At 37.0% G+C, this 27,605-nt stretch overlaps 1 protein-coding gene across 1 annotated transcript; it reads right to left on the bottom strand.

The window, feature by feature from the left end:
- Window positions 1-5,430: 5,430 nt before the first annotated feature.
- Window positions 5,431-26,570, bottom strand: LOC132560546 (F-box and leucine-rich repeat protein 13-like). Its single transcript, XM_060225212.1, has 12 exons — window positions 26,523-26,570; window positions 25,077-25,475; window positions 24,031-24,175; window positions 23,007-23,126; window positions 22,420-22,554; window positions 21,637-21,814; window positions 17,620-17,808; window positions 10,920-11,050; window positions 10,001-10,265; window positions 9,524-9,637; window positions 7,372-7,472; window positions 5,431-6,605 (listed from the first exon to the last, which is right to left on the bottom strand). Exons 2-12 carry the CDS (start codon window positions 25,364-25,366, stop codon window positions 6,369-6,371), a joined length of 1,905 nt encoding a protein of 634 aa, XP_060081195.1. The 5' UTR covers window positions 25,367-25,475; window positions 26,523-26,570; the 3' UTR covers window positions 5,431-6,368.
- Window positions 26,571-27,605: the final 1,035 nt, after the last annotated feature.

The raw sequence follows: 27,605 nt of genomic DNA, 5'->3' as shown, positions 1-27,605 counted from the left end.
GTTGTTCATATCAAGTCGATCACGCTTCCCACCCTTGAACAGAGTTATGACAACACCCAATTTGAAATGGCTCGGGTACAATTCGAACTTTAGCATCCCATTATATATGTCGACTATGGCATCTATCAGACTGTCACTGGCAAATTTGATAGGTTCCGTCACGATAGAGTCGTGACCACTAGCCTTTCCATTTTTCATATCTTTAAGATTACGTTTAAGTTCATCTGAGGTTATGGGGTAGCTACAAATATTGTCGTCATTGGAGAAGCTAGCAGTGTGCATGGATTCAACACTTCCTTTTACGTATTCTTTGAAACTATTGCTAAAGTGCGATTGACATGTTGATTTGGCTAATTCACTGAAATGTTGCATCCACGCATTCCTTACTTCATCGGGGTCGCGTATAATTTTACCGTCAACACGAAGTTCATGTGATGTGACATTGCTATTGTTAGACAGCTTCCTCTTTGTTCTGACGGCCTGGTGAAACGTTCCGATGTCAATATTAGCAAGTTCTTCAAGTTTTTCGAACTGCTTGCGCTCATACGCTTCACGTGCTTTAACAAGTTCAGTACGAAACATCGTTTTAGCATTTTTATAGTTCCGATATGAAACGAATTGAAAACCTCTTGGTCGCCCTTCGTTTATCCAGATTGCTCGCAAATGTCTCATAGTATTATGTAGAGGCTTTACATTGTAATCTTTCCAGTACGGCTTTAGATAATGTCGATACCTTTTACTAGGGAGAGCAGAAGACGAAGCATTATTTAGTATGTCAACAACACTTTTAACGGCTTGGTTGATGCTGTTACTACTGTTGACGTCAATATGGTGATCATTCATTATAATATCTAATAGCCTTTTGTATTCTCTAACATTTTCATCGGAGACTTTTTTCCAGTTCACGCTACGAGGTGACACATTGGTAGCATGTTTGGTAGATTTAACCGATATTATACAGCGAACCGGAATATGATCGGATACATTTAAGTAGTGATCGTCGCATATCATGCATTCGTTTACAAAGTCCAGTTTGGATGCAGATAGAAGTATATAATGGATCATCGTTGCACGGGTTCCGTCTCCAGACATATAGGTATAATCAGGACCACTGGCCCAACTTTGTGAGTTCAGCGACACCAAAAATCGGTCTCTCATAAATTGATCTAGAAGTTTTCCACGATCGTTGAAGTAAACATGATTTTTTGAACCAAATTCTTTAGACAAATGAGCATTGAAATCACCTATTAGTATGAAAACACCATTTTCTGCGTATCGATCATAAATATCACACAGGAGTTCTTTTCTGAATAGGCTCCCAATGACGAGTTTGAGGACGGCATTAGGACTCCAAATATATAGATATCTATGCCAGATGCAGGTACACATAGCCCAATTATTCGATCATCTCCCTCCTGGCGTAGCTTTTATATCTTTCCTCCACATGAGTGCGACGCCGCCGTACCCACGTTTGGATGGATCAACGTTTATTCGAGCATCAGATCTGCCGTAAGCGTGGAATTTACTGTCGATACTGTGGAAGAAGTCTAGCTGTTCTGGCATCAACAGTGTTCACAGAGAAAAGCCACATCAACTTTATCCAGTGCATTACATAAGTAGGGTGTGCCAAACATAATACCGCGTGTGTTCCAACTGAAGATTCGCATAATAAGATATACGCTTAAAAATAAAAAGAGAGTCCTTATCTTAATAGCCATCCGATTCTGCCTCATTCCATTCACGCCGAGCGTCCTCATAGCCGCGGTCACGCTTGCTACGTTTGTGCGACATATCCTCCAGATAGCGATCATCGGCTTTCCCATCAAAGCGACTGTTATGTCGATAGCCGTCGTTGCCACGCATATCCCCGGAGCGGTCCGGCATTAATGGCGATTTTTCACGAATGTACCACTCGCGTACAAGAACTCCTTTTGGTCAGAACGACTTTTCTAATGCTCGCTGGAAGTCTTCAGCTACCATATTTACACGAGCTGTGTACGTTGGATCAGAACCATCCCAGTATTTCAGAAGTCTAACAAATGTGACCTGCACGTCATTCCTCGCTGCATACGTTGATATCGAGTTTACGACGTCTCTTGATGTTCCATTTGCTTTAATCCTCGACATCAGCAGGCGTTTTACTTTTGGTTTTCGCGTGACACCTTGAAACACATATTTCGATTCCTCAGTGGTGCGGCTATCAGCATTTTGGTATGGCATGTTCCTGCGCATAGTACACACTCCCGTTTTGACATGACAGTTTTTGTCCAAAAATGTGTGCACTATACGCGGAAATTTACGGTATGTTCCTGGGATGAAGCCTTACCAGGTTTGCGAAAAGAAATAACCTTGACCTATATTTAAGGTCACAGGCATCATATTTGTTAAAACAATTTCTCTCATGAACTTTAATCCCAGGAGGCAGAACACTTGGCTAGTATGTTCCTAGGATACAGCCTGCAAAAAGGAACGACCTTGACTTATATTCCAAGTCAGCAAACAGGAACTTGGGCATACCAACTACACCAAATATGTAGTTTAAAATTAAGCAATTTCAAACTCCAAATTATTGTCCTCTTTCTGTGATATACATCCCTTAATTTTACAATTTTCATGATTTTTTTTACAATATTCAGAAATAATTCATGGTAATAAATTATAGATCACATCATAGCATGGATATGGCCCTTTACTTAATTTTCAGTTTTAATGTGTTACAATTCAGTTCTCAAATCACTCATCATCACAAATTTAAATCTCTTGTACACATTGATTCATGTAACATTTCTGACAATCTTAAATTAGTACAAATAATGTTCAGCAGTAACATACTGCTACTAAGTCTGTATACTATATAACTTCTGATTTTCTCATTCTCAGATTACTGATCATTTAAATAATGAATTCTACATCCACTTTTGTTTTCGTCAAATGAATTTTGAAAAAAAATATACACCAGGTGTGTGCTGTAGGGTCATTGTTTTTCTACTCTGAGCCAAAATAAAAGGAGCACAACTAAGGATAAAGAGGAACCTACATGTGAAATCTGAGGCAGATCCATCAGGTATTCTCACGCTGCTGCGACAATTACTTTGTTTACAGAAGGATGGCTGGATGGACAAAATGTTTGTGATTCCGAGAAACAGTAACACCTAAGTTACCATGTGTCTAAAACATCAATGTTACTTTAATTCTATTCTATTTGTGTCTGCCGGATAAACAGCCAGGGTTATTTTGAGGCAAGGTCTTCTAGAAGCTAGTGACTACCTTACTGAACAACATACCACCAACAATAATAAGGGTTAAGTGACTTGCCTAAGGACACAACCACATCAGCACAGACTGGTCCATTCTACAGCATTATTAGAATATAGAAAATAGCCACAAGAAGACAGCATTTAACACGCCTTAGAGTTAACATAAACCAATGCTCTGACTGAGATATCGCAGCCCTATGATATCTCTTTATGTCTGAAACTATAGAAACCAAGAAAATATAACAACAAATTCACAGATGCTACAAGAAGAAAGAATCATAAAGGAAACCAAACTCTGCCGGGTAAAACTTTATTATGCATTTTATTACATGTACATTTATATAAAACATTACATATTAACCCTGAAGACAGAAAAGCTATGAGTATAAGATTTTGTGTGGTTAATTAACAATTCTTACAACCAGTTTCAATGTTGTGGAATATACTGACTTCTGTATGATAACTTGTTATCTCAAGTCCACATAGAACTATTGTGGAGTAAGTAGATAATGTCTATTTCCCAATATCTCCCAAGCAACATTATATAACACCTCTTGAAATGGCTCAGGCCTGTTCAATTTATTCTGGAAATATATATCATTTGATTAAATCTTGCTTTGATATTTTTTTCTTGTGTTCAACATAAACATTTTACCTAGTTGACATCAAGAAGGTCACATTCAGTGATTAAATGTCGGGTGATTTCTGTAGAATTATCCAAATCAATAAACATACAAATCCTCAATGCTTTCAGTTTTCAATGTGGTGTAGTGTTTATATAATCTGAAATAGTAGGGGTATTTACAAATTCATTCAAACCTATGAAGATAATATTTACATTGGATGTTACATGTGGTGAAAATCCAAGCAATTTAATAACAGTTTGGCACTTTTAACTGAATTATCTTTCATTTGTTGATTAAAGGTTGTCATTATAAGGGAACTAAATAAGAGTTTAATAAAATAAAATGATCTGATCAACAATCCTGTGTAATCACGTCCCTATTACACATCGGTGTCATCACATGACCTTAAGGTCAAAAGGTCAAATAAAATATTCAGTGACTGTAAATAACGAGAATAGTCTGCCTAGTCTTATTAACATATATATCATCATCTAGGTTTAAACTAAACATCATGATACTTTGTAGTCAATATGAACTAAATACATCGAGAGATTCTTAGGATATGACATTGACTTGGTACAGGATGTGACATCACCAGGAGGAGAGGCATACGTTAGCCTACATCCCCTGCTCTAAAAATTGGTTGGGGCATGAAAAGACTGAAGACAAAGGCAGGATCATGTTTTGATGAAGGTCTCTTCATCAGGGACAGAAGTATACAACTTTTGATGAAGGTCTCTTCATCAGGGACAGAAGTATACAACCTCATAATATTACATGCTTGATTATCATTACTTCCTTCACTAAACACCAGTTGTATCAATTACACCAGTCTATCAATTACAACAGTCTATCAATTACACCAATCTATCAATTACAACAGTCTATCAATTACACCAATCTATCAATTACAACAGTCTATCAATTACACCAATCTATCAATTACAACAGTCTATCAATTACACCAATCTATCAATTACACCAGTTGTATCAATTACACCAGTCTATCAATTATCAATTACACCAGTTGTATCAATTACACCAGTCTATCAATTATCAATTACACATGTTGTATCAATTACACCAGTCTATCAATTACACCAGTCTACCAATTACACCAGTCTATCAATTACACCAATCTATCAATTACACCAGTTGTATCAATTACACCAGTCTATCAATTACACCAATCTACCAATTACAACAGTCTACCAATTACACCAGTCTATCAATTATCAATTACACATGTTGTATCAATTACACCAGTCTATCAATTACACCAGTTGTATCAATTACACCAGTTGTATCAATTACACCAGTCCATCAATTATACCATTTGTATTAATTACACCAATCTATCAATTACACCAGTCTATCAATTACACCAGTCTATCAATTACACCAGTTGTATCAATTACACCAGTTGTATCAATTACACCAGTCCATCAATTATACCATTTGTATTAATTACAACAGTCTATCAATTACACCAGTTGTATCAATTACACCAGTCTATCAATTATCAATTACACATGTTGTATCAATTACACCAATCTATCAATTACACCAGTTGTATCAATTACACCAGTCTATCAATTATCAATTACACATGTTGTATCAATTACACCAGTCTATCAATTACACCAGTTGTATCAATTACACCAGTTGTATCAATTACACCAGTCCATCAATTATACCATTTGTATTAATTACACCAATCTATCAATTACACCAGTCTATCAATTACACCAGTCTATCAATTACACCAGTTGTATCAATTACACCAGTTGTATCAATTACACCAGTCCATCAATTATACCATTTGTATTAATTACAACAGTCTATCAATTACACCAGTTGTATCAATTACACCAGTCTATCAATTACACCAGTCAATCAATTATCAATTACACCAGTCTATCAATTACACCAGTCTTATCAATAAATTCCAAGGCAGGAATATGAAAGGCACCAATTTGTACATTGTACTTGAAAAGAAGGTAATGATGAATGACTCCAATTTAAGCATCATACTCATTCATCCGTGAAAGGAATGTAATAATGAATTACTCCAATTTAAATATCATACTCGTTCACCCATAGGAGGAATGTATTAAGAAAGACTCTAATATGAACATCAAATTAATATATCTGTGGCAGGAATGTAATAATGAATGACTCCAGTGTGATCATCATACTCATTCATCTGTTGCAGAAACATATTCTGACTGACTGCAATCTGGACTTTACATTCCTGCATCACTAGCAGAAATATAATATGACAGTAAAAGTTGTGATTTCTGAAACATTCTCCTTTTCAAGAACAGATTAAACCCCCACAAAAAAATAGTCATTTTGAAAATATAATTTGAAAAAAGAACAATCTTTTTTATGACTTCTATGAATAATACATTTCTGCTATATCAAGCTTTTTGCAATCGGTCAAAATTTTAACCATATAAAAACTAATGGTATGGTATAGTACTCAATCATCATGTGCAGGGATATAATTGCTGTACCACTGACGACCCTGACCTATGAACAGCTCCGGTTTGACCAGTTCACCATAGTAGTTAAAGATTGTGAGAGACTCGCGGCGACAAACAATACAAATCTCAGCAAGGTGATTGTCATTGACCTGGTCACAGAATTCAAGGTTTAGGTAGGTGAGGTCTGTTCCATACACAGTAGATCTGTGGGGCATATAGATGTCTGTGTATTCCTGTTAGTGAACAAAAATTACATGTACATGATAGAAATATTGGTAGAATTTCAAATTCATTATAAACTGATCTACACATGAAGGAAAGGATTCAACAAAAAACATTTTGTCTTTATTTTGTCACATGTCTTAATCTCACTATCTTCTGCTACATTATAACATATTTAGCACCAAAGAAATGATGACGAGTGTGTTAAAAATTTACTATGAAATAAGGGAGACAACCATTACAAATGCTTCTGCCATATTTACTTCCCTTGATTAGAACTCTTGTGATTGGAAGACGACTTGGATGTTACCTTAATAATGAATAAAATAATGGAAAGGCTGGAATTTGTTACAACTTAAAAGTGTATTAACAGATCAATATACTGAACTTAACTGGCAATAAACCTGGTGATAAGGCTAACATATGTCCTAGTATACTGCGATTCAGTCAACTTATAAACCAATGCAATGTCATAGCAACAAGCTTTTAGTTAGTGTTGCATGCATGTTGCTAGTCACCTACAGTAAATTAAATTTTCTAACATAGGTCTTGATAGCAGAGGTTTATATTCTGTCTCAATGAAAAGGTATATATTGATATCAACAGGCTCATTTACATGCTTCACCTTGTCTTTGTTTTACACACTATCTAAAGCTTTTCCATAATAATTTGACAATAAATCCATGGCAGGTAATAAGCCCAGTCTGACTTTGAGTAAAGCTCTATGTTAGAGGTAGGGACTTAATGTAGGATATAATAATGAGATACTCAGCTCACCTCATCACTTGATGTTCCAGCATCAGCTGAAGCAGCAGCAACTGACCTCTCGTGTAACTTCAGTCGAAGCAAAGCCTGACACCTTCGCCATTGTCTCAAATCTGTGAAATACATCAGGTTAATTACAATAAATCCAGGCCAACATTATCATTTCTCTGTATCATTGTAAAAACCAATATCGACATAATTTGGAATTAATGTTTATTTTCAGTACATTTGTATAAACATCCTAGGAATCTAATCAGAGAAAACACTGTAAAATAATGAAATAATCCTGTATCACATGATGTTGAGGCTGTATATAACAGTTGTATGATAAAGAGCTATTTGTGTTCTACATAGAAAACCAGATTCCAATGAAAATGTGTCATCACCGTTTCAGGTAAGACATCGCAACTTCATTGCATTGAAAACAAGAGTGCCGTGGACACAATATACGCCGCAACAAAATATAAAGATCAGGATTGGTCCTTTTAATTATCGCTTTTAACAAGTTGATAGATCATCTTTACAAGAAATATATGGTTTTAATGGTGAACAGTAAAATCGCCCCTTCATGCACAAGGCTCCACTATGAGCAAGCTACAGATACAAAGTTGAAAATGGCAAAAATCTTACAAAAATCAACAAACCAAAAAATCGCCCTGTCATGCACATCTACCCATTGTAGTAGTGACATTGAGCAAGTTGGGAGGAGTTGCCTTCACAAGAAATGGACGGACGAATGGACGGACAGATGGAGAAGATGACACCAATATACGACCGCCTCCAATGGTGTATAAAACAAGAGGCATATAAGGCCTGTATTGCTCACCAACATTTTAAGGCCTAACAACAGTATACATGTCTATGGGTTTGGTATGTCAAATATTTCAAAATTACAGCACAGTCACTTAACCTCTTTGGTAAGGCAAGACCAATGGGTTAGTTCTTGTGATTGTCATCCTCTTTTGAAAACCCTGTGTTTATACATTTATTCGAATAAGATCTCTCCTGTTTCAAATATATGACCTTGTAGTTAAGTCCCAGAGTAATACCACATGCAAAGATCAAATCAATTTTTACATCAAAAAAGTGTTTACCTCTGGATGCCAAGCAATTCTGTATATGGTTATGGGGTGGGGACCATTTCAATGATATAACCCAGAAATTAAGTCCAGAGGTCTGGAGCTACACCCAAGAGCTAGTTCTTACATCTTGTGTTTATTTATTGATGATCATTGTTGCAATGTATGGGGTGGGCATCTCAACTGTTTTCAAAGATATATCCTGCTTTCCCCTATCAAGCCCTTTCCCTCCTTCCCAAGGGAGCCAGGATCAACCATTCATACAAAATTAATTTCCCATTACCCAAAATTGTTTCAGACCAAATTTGGACAAAATCCAACCATTCTTACTGGGGGAAAAAAATTTAAAAGAACCATATTTCTAAAAGTCTCATATAAATCTCTTTCTTAAAGTTTCAGATAAATCTATTTCTTAAAGTATGATAAATCTATTTCTAAAAGTTTCAGATAAATCTATCTTTTAGAGTTTCAGATAAATATATATCATAAAGTTTCAGATAAATCTTTTATTAAAGTCTCAGATAAATCTATTTCTTAAAGTTTCAGATAAATCTATTTCTTAAAGTTTCAGATAAATCTATTGGTTTCAGATAAATCTATTCCTTAAAGTTTCAGATAAATCTATTGGTTTCAGATAAATCTATTTCTTATAGTTTCAGATAAATCTTTTATTAAAGTCTCAGATAAATCTATTTCTAAAAGTTTCAGATAAATCTATCTATTAGAGTTTCAGATAAATTTATTTCTAATAGTTTCAGATAAATCTATTTCTTAAAGTTTCAGATAAATCTATTTCTGAAAGTTTCAGATAAATCTTTTATTAAAGTCTCAGATAAATCTATTTCTAAAAGTTTCAGATAAATCTATCTCTTAGAGTTTCAGATAAACATATTTCTTATAGTTTCAGATAAATATATATCTTAAAGTTTCAGATAAATCTATTTCTTATAGTTTCAGATAAATCTTTTTATTAAAGTCTGATAAATCTATTGCTTAAAGTTTCAGATAAGATTTGCTACAAAATCTTTATGTAACCATCATTCCATAATGTTTTTCATTAGAATTACACCACATAATAAACCCACTTGATATAAGGGGTAGGAAGGGTTCAGATGTTATAGTTTTCAAGCCAGCTAGGTCTGCTCTCTGTAGTCTCTGGCAATTCTTTAATAATGCTGATATACTCCTGTTGGAGACTCCTGCAGAGACAAAAGGATGTTCTATATAATCTGTTATACAATCAGACAAAGCAATTATCTACACATCTCTAACAAACCTGTGTTATAACAAAGGTTCAGAGACTAACATTCATGATCTCTGTCCTGTCTCATTAAAGCTTACATTCAGGTGAAGTGATGACCACAATATGGCAGCTATACAAACAAATATTTGTATTTCTTCACATAACACCATCATTGAACTGTCCAATACTTGTTAATACAACATTTGGCATTATAAATGGAACAGATCATGAAATAAAAAAACTATCTAACAAAGGGCTGTAACTCTTTAGTAATGTTTGGTGACTTCTGTATACGGATATCTTCCAATGTAGTTCTTACCCAAGTTCCAGCTAAAGTCAACATGCTCCAGGGTACGGATACTTTCCACCAGGTTGACAACTGCATCGTCTGTGATCCCGTCTACACTGGACATATTGAGACTAGTTAAGAGGTGGAAGTTTGAAGCAATCAGTGAAAGTGTTTTATCATTGGCTGCAAGCTGTCTTATACTGAGTTTACGTAAAGTGTCAGATGTTTTACCAAACAGTCGATCAAGACCCACACTGCTTGTGTCATCACACCACGACAAGTCCAGCTCTCTCATCTGTAACAAATATCAAATCATGCTAAGTTAGTTAGGTAGCAGCCAATCAAATTCCTGCCATATCTAGCATACACACTTTTGTTTAACTTTTCAACAAATCAGTGGCCTCAATATTATGTAATTAGTTTACAATTATTGATAATTGGAACAGACACATCTTCTCCCAAGAGAACAATTTTCACTTGTAAGTTATAGCAATCACTAATTAATAGGTTACATGTGATTGGCTATTGAGCCAATTAAAAATAAGGTTACATGTAATTGATTAATGAGCCAATTAAAAATAAGGTTACATGTCATTGGTTAATGAGCTAATCACAAATAAGGTTACATGTCATTGGTTAATAAGCCATTTAAAAAAAAGGTTAAATGTCACTGATTAATGAGCCAATCACAAATAAGGTTACATGTCATTGGTTAATGAGCCATTTAAAAATAAGGTTACATGTCACTGATTAATGAGCCAATCACAAATAAGGTTACATGTCATTGGTTGATGAGTCATTTAAAAATAAGGTTACATGTCACTGATTAATGAGCCAATCACAAATAAGGTTACATGTCATTGTTTAAAGAGCCAATCACAAATAAGGTTACATATCATTTGCCAATGAAAGTAGCTAATCAGGAATACATAAAATATGAAAATGCTACCTTTTCCATCTTGTGTTTGGACATCCTAGTGAGAGTGTGGTCAGTGATACGACACTCAGCCAGGTTTAGACTCTCCAGGCAGCCATTGTTGATAAAAGGGATCATAGCAAAGTCTTGTATAAACGTCACACCTTCAGTAAAACACAACATACACCACTGTTATTTTTAAATTTGAATAAAATTATGGCAAAGTATTCAAAACTCAAAAAAGTTCCAGTCAGTCAGATTACTCAGTTTACATATATTTATACCCATTTTAACATAGTCTTCTGTTTACACTAAAATACATAAAAAAAATTACACTTGTTTACTCTTCATTGTAAAATTAAAACCTAATTATTTGCATTAATCGTATTGGTAAAAGCTGAATTGTGATGAAAGTTTATTATGAATGAATATAGCCAAAATACCAAGATATTTCTTTTTTAGTACTGTACTAACCAATAGTCTTGTGGCATACTGATTTCTCTTCTTTGAAAGATGAAATCATTTGAATAAATTATAATTTACTATTGTGTTGTTTATGACTTCTGAGTAATTCCATATATATACTGAATGTAAAAACATTATTGTAATAATCACTTGTGAATGTAATTACTGCAGAACACAGGGAAACTACCACTGTAATTTAACTTCTGTCTGTTCTACTATTTTGCCTATAGAGTGAATGTAAATGGTGGAGTTATGTTTATGATGAAGTTCATATGTACCTATGTACCTAATGAGTTCTACCCTCTATGTACCTAATGAGTTCTACCCTCTATGTACCTAATGAGTTCTACCCTCTATGTACCTAATGAGTTCTACCCTCTATGTACCTAATGAGTTCTACCCTCTATGTACCTAATGAGTCATACCCTCTATGTACCTAATGCGTTCTAACCTCTATGTACCTAATGAGGTCTACCCTCTATGTACCTAATGAGTTCTATCCTCTATGTACTGAATGAGTTCTACCCTCTATGTACCTAATGAGTTCTACCCTCTATGGACCTAATGAGTTTTACCCTCTATGTACCTAATGAGTTCTACCCTCTATGTACTGAATGAGTTCTACCCTCTATGTACCTAATGAGTTCTACCCTCTATGTACCTAATGAGTTCTACCCTCTATGTACCTAATGATGTACCTAATGAGTTCTACCCTCTATGTACCTAATGAGTTCTACCCTCTATGTACCTAATGAGTCATACCCTCTATGTACCTAATGCGTTCTAACCTCTATGTACCTAATGAGTTCTACCCTCTATGTACCTAATGAGTTCTACCCTCTAAGTACCTAATGAGTTCTACCCTCTATGTACCTCTATGTACCTAATGAGTTCTATCCTCTATGTACTGAATGAGTTCTACCCTCTATGTACCTAATGAGTTCTACCCTCTATGTACCTAATGAGTTCTACCCTCTATGTACCCTCTATGTACCTAATGATGTACCTAATGAGTTCTACCCTCTATGTACCTAATGAGTTCTACCCTCTTTGTACCTAATGAGTTCTACCCTCTATGTACTGAATGAGTCATACCCTCTATGTACCTAATGAGTTCTACCCTCTATGTACCTAATGAGTTCTACCCTTTATGTACCCAATGAGTTCTACCCTCTATGTACCCAATGAGTTCTTCCCTCTATGTACCTAATGAGTTCTACCCTCTATGTACCTAATGAGTTCTACCCTCTATGTACCTAATGAGTTCTACCCTCTATGTACTGAATGAGTTCCTAATGAGTTCTACCCTCTATGTACCTAATGAGTTCTACCCTCTATGTACCTAATGAGTTCTACCCTCTATGTACCTAATGAGTTCTACCCTCTATGTACCTAATGAGTTCTACCCTCTATGGACCTAATGAGTTTTACCCTCTATGTACCTAATGAGTCATACCCTCTATGTACCTAATGAGTCATACCCTCTATGTACCTAATGCGTTCTAACCTCTATGTACCTAATGAGTTCTACCCTCTATGTACCTAATGAGTTCTACCCTCTAAGTACCTAATGAGTTCTACCCTCTATGTACCTAATGAGTTCTACCCTCTATGTACCTAATGAGTTCTACCCTCTATGTACCTAATGAGTCATGAGTTCTACCCTCTATGTACCTAATGAGTTCTACCCTCTATGGACCTAATGAGTTTTACCCTCTATGTACCTAATGAGTTCTAACCTCTATGCACTGAATGAGTTCTACTCTCTATGTACCTAATGAGTTCTACCCTCTATGTACCTAATGAGTTCTACCCTCCATGTACCTAATGAGTTCTACCCTCTATGTACCTAATGAGTTCTACCCTTTATGTACCCAATGAGTTCTACCCTCTATGTACCCAATGAGTTCTACCCTCTATGTACCTAATGAGTTCTACCCTCTATGTACCTAATGAGTTCTACCCTCTATGTACCTAATGAGTTCTACCCTCTATGTACCTAATGAGTTCTACCCTCTATGTACCTAATGAGTTCTACCCTCTATGTACCTAATGAGTTCTACCCTCTATGTACCTAATGAGTTCTACCCTCTATGTACCTAATGAGTTCTACCCTCTATGTACCTAATGAGTTCTACCCTCTATGTACCTAATGAGTTCTACCCTCCATGTACCTAATGAGTTCTACCCTCTATGTACCTAATGAGTTCTACCCTCTATGTACCTAATGTACCCTCTATGTACCTAATGAGTTCTACCCTCTATGTACCTAATGAGTTCTACCCTCTATGTACCTAATGAGTTCTACCCTCTATGTACCTAATGAGTTCTACCCTCTATGTACCTAATGAGTTCTACCCTCTATGTACCTAATGAGTTCTACCCTCTATGTACCTAATGAGTTCTACCCTCTATGTACCTAATGAGTTCTAACCTCTATGTACCTAATGAGTTCTACCCTCTATGTACCTAATGAGTTCTACCCTCTATGTACCTAATGAGTTCTACCCTCTAAGTACCTAATGAGTTCTACCCTCTATGTACCTAATGAGTTCTACCCTCTATGTACCTAATGAGTTCTACCCTCTATGTACCTAATGAGTGATACCCTCTATGTACCTAATGAGTTCTAGCCTCTATGTACCTAATGAGTTCTACCCTGTACCCTCTATGTACCTAATGAGTTCTATGTACCCTCTATGTACCTAATGAGTTCTACCCTCTATGTACCTAATGAGTTCTACCCTCTATGTACCTAATGAGTTCTACCCTCTACCCTCTATGTACCTAATGAATGTACCTAATGAGTTCTACCCTCTATGTACCTAATGAGTTCTACCCTCTATGTACCTAATGAGTTCTACCCTCTATGTACCTAATGAGTTCTACCCTCTATGTACCTAATGAGTTCTACCCTCTATGTACCTAATGAGTTCTACCCTCTATGTACCTAATGAGTTCTACCCTCTATGTACCTAATGAGTTCTACCCTCTATGTACCTAATGAGTTCTACCCTCTATGTACCTAATGAGTACTACCCTCTATGTACCTAATGAGTTCTACCCTCTATGTACCTAATGAGTTCTACCCTCCATGTACCTAATGAGTTCTACCCTCTATGTACCTAATGAGTTCTACCCTCTATGTACCTAATGAGTTCTACCCTCTATGTACCTAATGAGTTCTACCCTCTATGTAGTTCTACCCTCTATGTACCTAATGAGTTCCCCCTCTATGTACCTAATGAGTTCTACCCTCTATGTACCTAATGTGTTATATCCTCTATGTACCTAATGAGTTCTACCCTCTATGTACCTAATGAGTTCTACCCTCTATGTACCTAAAGAGTTCTACCCTCTATGTACCTAATGAGTTCTACCCTATATGTTCCTAATGAGTTCTACCCTCTATGTACCTAATGAGTTCTACCCTCTATGTACCTAATGAGTTCTACCCTCTATGTACCTAATGAGTTCTACCCTCTATGTACCTAATGAGTACCTAATGAGTTCTACCCTCTATGTACCTAATGAGTTCTACCCTCTATGTACCTAATGAGTTCTACCCTCTATGTACCTAATGAGTTCTACCCTCTATGTACCTAATGAGTTCTACCCTCTATGTACCTAATGAGTTCTACCCTCTATGTACCTAATGAGTTCTACCCTCTATGTACCTAATGAGTTCTACCCTCTATGTACCTAATGAGTTCTACCCTCTATGTACATAATGAGTTCTACCCTCTATGTACCTAATGAGTTCTACCCTCTATGTACCTAATGAGGTCTACCCTCTATGTACCTAATGAGTTCTACCCTCTATGTACTGAATGAGTTCTACCCTCTATGTACCTAATGAGTTCTACCCTCTATGTACCTAATGAGTTCTACCCTCTGTGTACCTAATGAGTTCTACCCTCTTTGTACCTAATGAGTTCTACCCTCTATACCTAATGTTCCCTAATGAGTTCCTCTATGTACCTAATGAGTTCTACCCTCTATGTACCTAATGAGTTCTAATGAGTTCCCTCTATGTACCTAATGAGTTCTACCCTCTATGTACCTAATGAGTTCTACCCTCTATGTACCCTAATGAGTTCTACCCTCTATGTACCTAATGAGTTCTACCCTCTATGTACCTATGTACCTGAGTTCTACCCTCTATGTACCTAATGAGTTCTACCCTATGTACCTAATGTTCTACCTCTATGTACCTGAATGAGTTCTACCCTCTATGTACCTATGTACCCTAATGAGAGTTCTACCCTCTATGTACCTAATGAGTTCTTCCCTCTATGTACCTAATGAGTTCTACCCTCTATGTACCTAATGAGTTCTACCCTCTATGTACCTAATGAGTTCTACCCTCTATGTACTGAATGAGTTCCACCTTCTATGTACCTAATGAGTTCTAACCTCTGTGTACCTAATGAGTTCTACCCTCTATGTACCTAATGAGTTCTACCCTCTATGTACCTAATGAGTTCTACCCTCTATGTACTGAATGAGTTCTACCCTCTATGTACCTAATGAGTTCTACCCTCTATGTACCTAATGAGTTCTACCCTCTATGTACCTAATGAGTTCTACCCTCTATGTACCTAATGAGTTCTACCCTCTATGGGCCTAATGGGTTCTACCCTCTATGTACCTAATGAGTTATACCCTCTATGTACCTAATGAGTTCTACCCTCTAAGTACCTAATGAGTTCTACCCTCTATGTACCTAATGAGTTCTACCCTCCTAATGAGTTCTACCCTCTATGTACCTAATGAGTTCTACCCTCTATGGACCTAATGGGTTCTACCCTCTATGTACCTAATGAGTTATACCCTCTATGTACCTAATGAGTTCTACCCTCTATGTACCTAATGAGTTCTACTCTCCTAATGAGTTCTACCCTCTATGTACCTAATGAGTTCTACCCTCTATGTACCTAATGAGTTCTACCCTCTATGTACCTAATGAGTTCTACCCTCTATGTACCTAATGAGTTCTACCCTCTATGTACCTGATGAGTTCTACCCTCTATGTACCTAATGAGTTCTACCCTCTATGGACCTAATGGGTTTTACCCTCTATGTACCTAATGAGTTCTACCCTCTATGTACCTAATGCGTTCTAACCTCTATGTACCTAATGCGTTCTAACCTCTATGTACCTAATGAGTTCTACCCTCTATGTACCTAATGAGTTATATCCTCTATGTACTGAATGAGTTCTACCCTCTATGTACCTAATGAGTTCTACCCTCTATGGACCTAATGAGTTTTACCCTCTATGTACCTAATGAGTTCTACCCTCTATGTACTGAATGAGTTCTACCCTCTATGTACCTAATGAGTTCTACCCTCTATGTACCTAATGAGTTCTACCCTCCTAATGAGTTCTACCCTCTATGAGTTCTACCCTCTATGGACCTAATGGGTTCTACCCTCTATGTACCTAATGAGTTCTACCCTCTATGTACCTAATGAGTTCTACCCTCCTAATGAGTTCTACCCTCTATGTACCTAATGAGTTCTACCCTCCTAATGAGTTCTACCCTCTATGTACCTAATGAGTTCTACCCTCTATGTACCTAATGAGTTCTACCCTCTATGTACCTAATGAGTTCTACCCTCTATGTACCTAATGAGTTCTACCCTCTATGGACCTAATGGGTTTTACCCTCTATGTACCTAATGAGTTCTACCCTCTATGTACCTAATGAGTTCTACCCTCTATGTACCTAATGAGTTCTACCCTCTATGTACCTAATGAGTTCTACCCTCTATGTACCTAATGAGTTCTACCCTCTATGTACCTAATGAGTTCTACCCTCTATGTACCTAATGAGTTCTACCCTCTATGGACCTAATGAGTTCTACCCTCTATGTACCTAATGAGTTATACCCTCTATGGACCTAATGAGTTATACCCTCTGAAAATAACAGTTTATTTGCTGGGTGTATTGCTTCATAAACAGACAGGGTCATGCTGAGACAGGATTTCAGTAAGTATATGTAACTAGTTGCTACTTAACTGAACAGATCTAGTGCATGCCACACATAATAATGAAGGTAAATATTCTTTGCCTAAAGACAATTCTACCTGAACACATAACAATCCATGTGTACGCTTCCAGTGATATACAAACCATCAAACGTAGCTTATAATAAACATCAAACCACACCTATCAGATCTTTATCTGGGGTTATGTAAGCTGATATACTGACTGAGCTATCACTGTCCCCTCTGAAAGTCAAGTAGTATTATCATACATACCTTGTAAGGTGAGAGTTTGGATCTGTTTACATTTGGTTGCCAGGGTAACCAGAGATTGAGACGTCAAACTTTCACAGTCAATCAGCGAGATGTAGTTAACATTAGGCCACAAGGGAGCTAACTCTTCAAGCATTGAACTCTTTAGATTATCTTTCCAAGAGATTTTAACTTTTTGAAGGTTTTTATTTTCTGTAGAGAAAATTTTTAAACATTTAAGTCCACTGTATTTGTAAGTATTCTCAAATTCTATCCTTTTAAAGTCGATTGATATCAAATCTGGTTTATAGAACTGTACATACTCAGTACCACTGGGTTCAGTGTTATCTTCAATCTCACCATTTTCACTGTTTTGATTACTGTTTATTGGATTTGATTCAGCAGAATTATCTGAGTAGCAATATTCTCCTGATTCATCTAAACTTCCTCTAGTATTTTGAAGTTGGTTAATTTCACTGTGATCACCAAAACCCTTCAATTCGGAATCAATAAAATGTTTTAATTCATCTGGATCATCCAAACTCTTGCATTCTACATCAGATTTATCAAGAGCATAAGCACCCTTAATGCAATCATCATTTAAACCACTCTCATTAATATCCATGGCTGTAGATTCTGAATTGTCAACTTCAAGCATGATATCTTTTTCAAAGTGTTCTTTGTGGTTTTGTAAATCAAAGAAAGCTCCTGGCTCATTCAGACTTGTGTCAGAAATCTCATGCTCCTGACAAGATTTTTGTACATTGGCATTTGCACCACGCTCAACAGTTCCTGAGTTCAATGAATTATCACAGTTTGAGAAATGCACATCAGTGAATGCACCAGAACCTGAACACGTAACCACTGATTCTGAACTTGCACCCACAGGTATTGAGAAAGAAGCTGAAGATTCTGAACATGTTACTCCAGATTCTGAACAAACAGTCCCAGATTCTGAGCTGACAGTTCCAGATTCTGAATAGACCATCCCAGATTCTGAGCTGACAGTCCCAGATTCTGAGCTGAAAGTTCCAGATTCTGAATAGACCATCCCAGATTCTGAACAAACAGTCCCAGATTCTGAACAAACAGTCCCAGATTCTGAGCTGAAAGTTCCAGATTCTGAATAGACCATCCCAGATTCTGAACAAACAGTCCCAGATTCTGAGCTGACAGTTCCAGATTCTGAATAGACCATCCCAGATTCTGAACAAACAGTCCCAGATTCTGAGCTGAAAGTTCCAGATTCTGAATAGACCATCCCAGATTCTGAACAAACAGTCCCAGATTCTGAGCAGAAAGTTCCAGATTCTGAATAGACCATCCCAGATTCTGAGCTGACAGTCCCAGATTCTGAGCAGAAAGTTCCAGATTCTGAATAGACCATCCCAGATTCTGAGCTGACAGTCCCAGATTCTGAGCTGAAAGTTCCAGATTCTGAATAGACCATCCCAGATTCTGAGCTGACAGTCCCAGATTCTGAGCTGACAGTTCCAGATTCTGAACAAACAGTCCGTGATTCTGAGTTGAAAGTTCCAGATTCTGAAAAGACCATCCCAGATTCTGAACAAACAGTCCGTGATTCCGAGCTGACAGTTCCAGATTCTGAGCAGACAGTCCCAGATTCTAAGATTGTGTTCCCAGACTCTGAACGTTTTACCCCAGACTCCGAGCAGACAGTCCCAGATTCTGAGCAGACAGTTCCAGATTCTGAGCAGACAGTGCCCGATTCTGAGGTTTTAATACCAGAGTCAGAACATATCGTCCCAGACTCGGAACATATTGTCCCAGACTCAGAACATATCATACCAGACTCCGAACATATTGTACCAGACTCTGAACATATTGTCCCTGACTCGGAACATATCGTCCCAGACTTGGAACATATTGTACCAGACTCAGAACATATCGTCCCAGACTCGGAACACATCATGCCAGACTCAGAACATATCGTCCCAGACTCTGAACACATCATGCCGGACTCAGAACATATCGTTTCAGACTCGGAACACATCATCCCAGACTCGGAACACATTATGCCAGACTCGAAACAGATCATCCCAGACTCGGAACATATCGTCCCAGATTCAGAACATATTGTCCCAGATTTAGAACATATCATCCCAGATTCAGAACATATCATCCCAGACTCAGAACATATCGTCCCAGATTCAGAACATATCATCCCAGATTCAGAACATATCGTCCCAGATTCAGAACATATCGTCCCAGATTCAGAACATACACTTTGTTTATCACAAGGTATCACTATAGGTATACCGGTCTCATCTGATATTATGACATTATCATATTTACAGTAATTATTTTTTTGGATGAAATTCTCATCAAACCTCATTCCATCCCCGTAGTCCAAGGTAACTGATACCACATTCTCATCATATGATGTGGCATTATTATCGGGTGAAATCGTGACCTTAGATGGCGTGAGGCAATTTTTGTCTCCAGAAGTTGGAATAGTTTTGGAAACTGTCCCTGATTTCACACTATCATCATAATATTTCATGCCAGTGTCATCCTCTGTAAAATACACCTGGACTTGTTCTTCCTTATGGTTTGACAGACTAGAACAAGCTGATGTTGTACCGGAACCGTTTGAAGAAAGATTTACCTCAGTCATGTCTTTAGGAACTCCAAAGTCAGCAGATAAACAAATCTCACTGGTTTTAGAGTTTTCCTGAAGTTCTTTGAATTTAGAGTTTAAGAACGTTTGGCAACTTTCAGAATTTGGCATTTTTTCGACATCTTGACCATATTGAAAACCTAAACTGCTTTGGGCGTTATTCAATCTGTCACTGGCTAGAGATGAATGTAGATTTTCAATGATCCCTGATTTTTGTGAAAGTGCATCAGATTGAGGGTCTTGTGTTATTAAACTAGTTGTGTTTTGTGACAAGTCACTTGCCTGTGACATGTCAGAATGTTCTGTTTTGTCATTAAATGATTTAGCAATGTCTGATTTTAACCTTGAGCATATTTCACAACAGGAGTCTATGTCTGATGTGAGATTGTGCTCGCTACATTTGTCTACAGTCCAGCTGTAGGAATCATCATTCACATGCACTGTGACATCAGATGTCAAATCATCAACATCAGATCCACCAATCAAATGAATTGTTTCATCACATGTGTGGCCCTCAACAAGGGCTGCACCAATTAAAGGTTCTGTTGCACAAGATGTTGAAGTCCCCTTCGAAGATTTATAAACTGCAGGCTCTGTTACATTAAGGATGAGTCCATTCACTACAGGTTGCTGTCCAAACTTGGACAAGAGTTTGTCACTATTCACACTTCCCTCTGAATCACTATCCTCCCCCTCCTCTGTGGTACAGTCCACAGAACAATCCGAATCACTAGCTTCCTCCATGATTTCCATGAAACTTTTCAATTTTATCTTGTTACCACTATATGTAGATTTATCCTCACAAAAATTGAACAATGGGGGTGATTTTCCGATGTCAACATGATCTTCAGTACTAGGATAAAAATCTACCTGATCGACATCAAGAGTGTTTTGTATATTCTGTTGTTGAGACATCAGGTTGGTACTTATTTCTGACTGAGTGTTCTGAGGCAACACAGCATTTTCTACATCTTGATGGGAATTAGCAGACACTGTAAATGTTGGGGCATGTGAATGTTCCTGGCTAGACAATAGTGAGACACCGATATCTGGGTTGGGGTAGCTGTATGAGAATACAGCTCCAAATTCATTCCCTGGGTTGGAGTCACTGGGTGAAAGTGATGCTTTGACCTCTGAGTTGGGGTCACTGAATGACAATGACGCCGTGACATCCAGATTGGGATCATTGTACGATAATGAAGTTGTGACATCCGGATTGGGATCACAATATGGTAATGAGGCTGTGACCTCTTGGTTAGGGTCAATGGATGATGAAGAGGCTGTGACCTCTTGGTTAGGGTCAATGGATGATGAAGAGGCTGTGACCTCTTGGTTGGGGTCAATGGATGAAAATGACTCAGTGTCGGCAGCTCCATTTACTGGAATATCACCATAGTTACCATTCTTTGCTCTCTCTTTCCTCAACATCCCCAACTTCAGCTTGTTCAGAGTGTTCTTCAACTCTAGCAATGACAGCTCCAGAGGGAAATCTAGGACTGTATCGGGATCAGAGAGGGTAAGGTCCAATATCGCAGGTCGGCCATAACCTGACAGGTACAACAACGCCAATGTGTCCGCCTGTAAAATAAAACACTTTACATTTCATACAGCAACTACAGTAGCTCTTTTACAAAGTCATACAGCAACTACAGTAGCTCTTTTACAAAGTCATACAACAACTACAGTAGCTCTTTTACAAAGTCATACAACAACTACAGTAGCTCTTTTACAAAGTCATACAACAACTACAGTAGCTCTTTTACAAAGTCATACAACAACTACAGTTGCTCTTTTACAAAGTCATACAGCAACTACAGTTGCTCTTTTACAAAGTCATACAACAACTACAGTTGCTCTTTTACAAAGTCATACAGCAACTACAGTTGCTCTTTTACAAAGTCATACAGCAACTACAGTTGCTCTTTTACAAAGTCATACAGCAACTACAGTAGCTCTTTTACAAAGTCATACAACAACTACAGTTGCTCTTTTACAAAATCATATGTTACAATTTCAATTTACACCTGTTTCTGTCACATGCTCATTCAAATAAATGTGTAGGAGATATATCATTAATATCTTATTCACATGGTTCAGGATGATACCGGATGGGAGAGACAATGGTAACACTTTATCTATATAATAAAGTTGTGAGAACTGCTGACAAGTCCAACCATATTTACCCCTGTCCAAGAGATATTGACATGTTTGAGGGTTGGTCCTGTCAGAGTGGCCAGATGTCTAACCGCTGTACTGGTCAGTGTGGTACAGGAAACGTCAACGCTAATCAGGGCACAATCATAACATTCCTGAGTCATCTGTAATTCAGAACAAACATATCTTAAGCTATTTTAACCACAGGTCTTTTTTATTTCCCAGGCAAAGGATTGAAACCAGGAGCTCTGACTTACAAGACACTCTGACATATGAACTTAGGAAGTTCAGTCTGTATATTTCTATAAACAGAAACAATATGTTAGATAGTTTATCAACAGTATTCTCTTGATATCAATGATATTTTCAATGTCACTTAATCCTGACAGAATATGTACTGACACAACTTACATTAAATATCCTGAAAACTTGGCAATAAGAGAAAATGTTCATCAAATTAAAAAAAATTGAACTTTCTCATTTTTAAATGTTTTGCCATGAAAACCTAATATAATAAAAATATCATTGCAAATATTTACTTCAGTAGGTTAACTATGAATGAATTACATGTATGAAGATTCCTTAAGTGATTACAGTCGAGCTAAAAATGAATTACCTGTCCAAAGGTTTCCCTCTGTAGCTGAAGATTCTCATTAAGAAGGAAGACATTGTCTGTCAGCTTGGAACAACCTGACAAGTTCAGGTGTTGTAAAGTTTTCATGTATAATAGGATACTCTGTAATAAATAGATCCTGTCATCAGAAATAATTGTCAATGAACAAAATGGTCTATGTCAAAGTCAGCAGTATTTGTGGTTCATCACGGTCCCTTTGTAGAAACCGAAGCTTCCTGACTGAACTTTATGGACCGTCACACACTATCAAACCAAGCAAGTGTCTTGTTCTAGGACATAATGGTGACAACATAGACCAGCCTCTGATGTGAGTTCCAAGAGAAACACAAACATGAGGTGAGGTTAGGACAAAACCATACTATATGGATGTCTACCAAATGTTCAATTGTCTGGTGCTCTACCAACAAAGCACCTTCATCAACAATAATTACACTGCCTTCATTAAAAACATCTTTTTTCAAAAGCAGCTTATTACTTTTCAAGTATTTTTTTTCTAAATATTGATATACAAGCTTAAGAGGCCTTCTAGAAATCCCATGACATTCATTTCCTGGAAGATTTGCCAGGTCTTATCGTCACCTAAATACATGGACCAAAATGATATATTCTTGTTATTCATATTTGCATTATCAACAACATTTAAGGAAATCTTGATAAGGCATCTAATTATAATGAGTGAAACCCACGTGTTATACTGTCAAAACAAAGAGTGCCTACAAAGAGCAGTGTGACATCACAAGTCAAAGTAGATATTCGTTATTAAACGGCTTGCTCCGCTTTGCGTCAACATGTTTCAGTCAGAGAATTTAAACATGCTATAATATCTCATTTATGAAACAAGAACTCCTCAGAATTTACATGAATAAAAAATCATCATTACTTTTTATTTTTCTTTGGGTTGTTTGTGACAATATTGTGACAGATATAAGTACCTGGATTAAAACATATTACCATGTGAGGGGCTATCATCTTCATGAGAACATTGCTGTATTTAGCCATTAATTACCTGTACAACAGAGTTGTCGACTGTCAGACAGTTCTCTAGGCTAAGTGCTGTGATTCCTGGTCGAAGGAAAGATGCTATATGGAAAACTTCAGGCTGAGAAAACTGGTCACATTCAGACAGGTCAAGCTTAGTGACCAGAGGACAGCTGAAAATAATACAGAATAGAAGTTCTTATAACAAAACCAGTAGAAGCGATTTGAGTGTGACGTTTCGATGAATACACAGTCACCTTCATCTTATAACACAACCAGTAGAAGATTAGAGTGTGATGTTTCGATAGCTACACGGTCACCTTCATCTTATAACACAACCAGTAGAAGATTAGAGTGTGACATTTTAATGACTACACAGTCACTTTCATCAGACAAATGACCAGCGCTGAATCGACCAACTATTTTGGCTACATTATAATCCTATGTAAACTAAAGTCAAAAACAGCATGAAGAGATGGTAAACAGATTATAGACCAACAAAATACACCAGATGGTAATGATGTACTGTAGTAAATTCTGTGCGCTTTATTTAACTCATAGGTGTGCGAGAGTTTGTGGTCATTTGTCTGATGAAGGTTACTGAGAAGTCATTGAAACGTCACACTGTAATCTTCTTCTGGTTGTGAGATCAGATATTCTAATCTACTGGCATTACCGGCCAAAAAAATGTTCCAAAACAAAATCCTATGTTTTTCACTGATTAGTCCTGATTATGCTTTCAAGCATTATGATGTAGTTTCAATGGACTTTTCCTAATGCTACCTCAACACTCAGTCATATATGTACACTTTGATCTCTAAAACAATAAAAAAGGAATCTCAACACCACTACATTAGGAGTGTTGGATCACCCATTATTTATTATTACTTTGATCTCTAGAATAATAATCTGATTTCCTGGGCTGCCATTGATAAGTAAAGGTATTGATATACATATGACACATACTTTTTTATAAGGGAAAGCTATCTATATGTAGAGTGAAATCAGTGTCCAATACATAGAAATTGTGTGCATTTAAAAAAAAAATTTGAAAGCTTTTGAAATCTTACTTACTTTTCAAGAACATTTTTTAAACCAGCAAATGACACAGATTTACATTTCTTGAGTTTCAATTCCCGTAAATGTGTTGATGCCAACGCAGATAAGACATTATTTGTCACCTTTCCAGGATATCTCTCGACAAGGCGTCGAAGCAGACCACATGACACAGCTGTAAAACATCCTGTTTGGAGCTGGCGGAGCATCCGTTGTGCTGCTTCTTTATCGCCATCACCAGAAAGGTCAAGCAGTGTTTGGATACATATCAACTTTGCTGTGAACTTTAGGGGAACGACACTGGCCATTTCTGGTAACTGGTGGTCAGTGCTTTGGTGAGTTCACCATGGTAGATATAGTTGTCATTGACTCAAGATTACACACGGTCTGGTCGGAGACTTTACTTAGAAAGATGGCCTGTAATGTTAAAACAAATATATATACAAAGTGACAGAAATGTTGACATAACCATCTAAACCTGTCTTAAAGGTCACTTATCAAGATTTTACACATGAAGTTCAAAATATTGAGGAAATATTTCATGTGTATAACCTACAGTCAAACATAAAGGCCACTCAAGGGAACTGCAAACGTAATAGGCATGTGGCCTTTATAAAAAGGTTCAATTACCCTGAACTGTATTTCATTTGGACTGAAACCAGTGGTCTTTATAGGCAGGTTAGCCTTTCTGTAAAGGTAACCTTTATAGACAAGTGCCACACACATATATCTGACCTTTACTTGTAGACAGCAGATAGCCTTTAAACAGAGGTGACCTTTATAGACAGGTGGCCTGGTCTTTATGTAGAATTGTCTTTTGATGGTGACCTTTATATAGAGCTGACCTTTATAGAAAGGTAGCATTTATATGGAAGTTCATCTGAACTGTATAACGATGGAACCAAAACAAGTGATGTTTATAGAGACCTGTGAAATATTTATGTAGAGGTTCAACTACCGTGAGTAAATCATATTACACCATATCAAAAAGCAAAATAAGTGGCTTTAACCTTAAAGTGTTTACCGACGGCTTGGTTCTGCAAACAGCAGGTCGCCGAAAATGAGTACCCGTAAAGGGAAGAAGGAGGCAACGTATGCTTTAAACGTAATCGTTTTATCAGATGATGTCAAGATCAGCTACAAATGTGTAGCTCCATCTTCAATGTAACGTCTTGTTTGACACGCTCTGCATAATGTATTAACGCTTGATAAGATTTCTGTTATCTACATGAAACATCCATTTTGACGATGTTACATACAATGTACTTATTTCTTTCGTTATTTCCTTTTATATCTTTTATCGTTCACGTACATGTAAATCACGTACAGCTGGTCCTAGAAACTATCAACCTTACCACCATAACAGATTTAAACGATGATGATTTGAAGGAGTAATATTCTATATCCCTCTACAAAAGTGTCGTCAGTGTGGCATATCCATTCTAACACGTTTCACTTACTTACCTGTAATTATCGATGTGACAGGTGAAAAATTCCCCGAGTTGAGTCGGCCATGCTGTTTATACTGTTGTGTGTATATTGCGGAACATTCCACAGTGAAACGGAACGAAACAAACCAAGATTATCAAGCAGTCATATTATAAGAGATTAGAGTATGTCTTTTTGTGTATCTACAATCTACTTGAAATTGAATAATGATTTTTTTTTGTGTTTAACATGACTCGCGACGCAAAATGATAATGATTGACATGAATGTAAAGATAGTTTCCATTTCATACGATTATTTTTTACCTTATTTTTGTGACACTCAGCGAACATTTGTATAGAACATAACATTTTGACAAATTTTATTTCAAGAGCGGAGAACAAAATATATAACGGGGGAGTTGTTTTGCTGTGTCACTTTCATTTGATGACGTGGCTTCATATTATAGCATCATAATCGAATTATGGTTGGCACAGCCAATGAAAAGGACTCCAGTGTTACGCTTGTGACATATCAGCAAATATTGATGTGACCAGGAGATGTATTCGTCTCTGTCATACAAAAGGTTATTGCTTTTCACTTCTATTTTATTCCAATGCGCCAAGTTTCAATTTACAATTCCAAAATTTCCGGAGTTACGATTTCCTAATTTTGATTCCTATTGTGTTTTTTTTTCATCTCGAAATGATGGGCAGTTACCTCGGAATTTGGGTTTCTAGCCTTGCGATTTCGTGATATTATTTCATAATTTCGAGTTATCATCTCGAAATCTCGGTTTACACCCGAGCCATTCTTTTCTGCCGATAGACCACGAGCTCGTCAAGAAACCTTAGCTTTCATCAGGGACATATATACATGTACTTGGATATTTATCATAAACATAGCACCTAATTATGTCTGAATTTCGCATCAACATCGAACAGAGGATATTGCATACTAAACCACGTACTTACAAATTTAAACTTTAATGTACATTTAGGTGCATGAATCTAAATTCATTACGAATCTAACACCGCTTTGTATCAGAACAGTATTTCGTTTAGTAATGCTTTGATTTAAAAGTCGGCTGATAATTAAGTACAGATATATCCATCAGTGTA

The sequence above is a fragment of the Ylistrum balloti genome, unplaced genomic scaffold (assembly GCF_031769215.1).
Source record: "Ylistrum balloti isolate Yb309-2 unplaced genomic scaffold, AGI_CSIRO_Ybal_v1 Utg371076, whole genome shotgun sequence".
NCBI lineage: Eukaryota > Metazoa > Mollusca > Bivalvia > Pectinida > Pectinidae > Ylistrum > Ylistrum balloti.
Note: the sequence above shows the minus strand (reverse complement) of the source record. Positions and strands in the feature narration are given on the sequence as shown.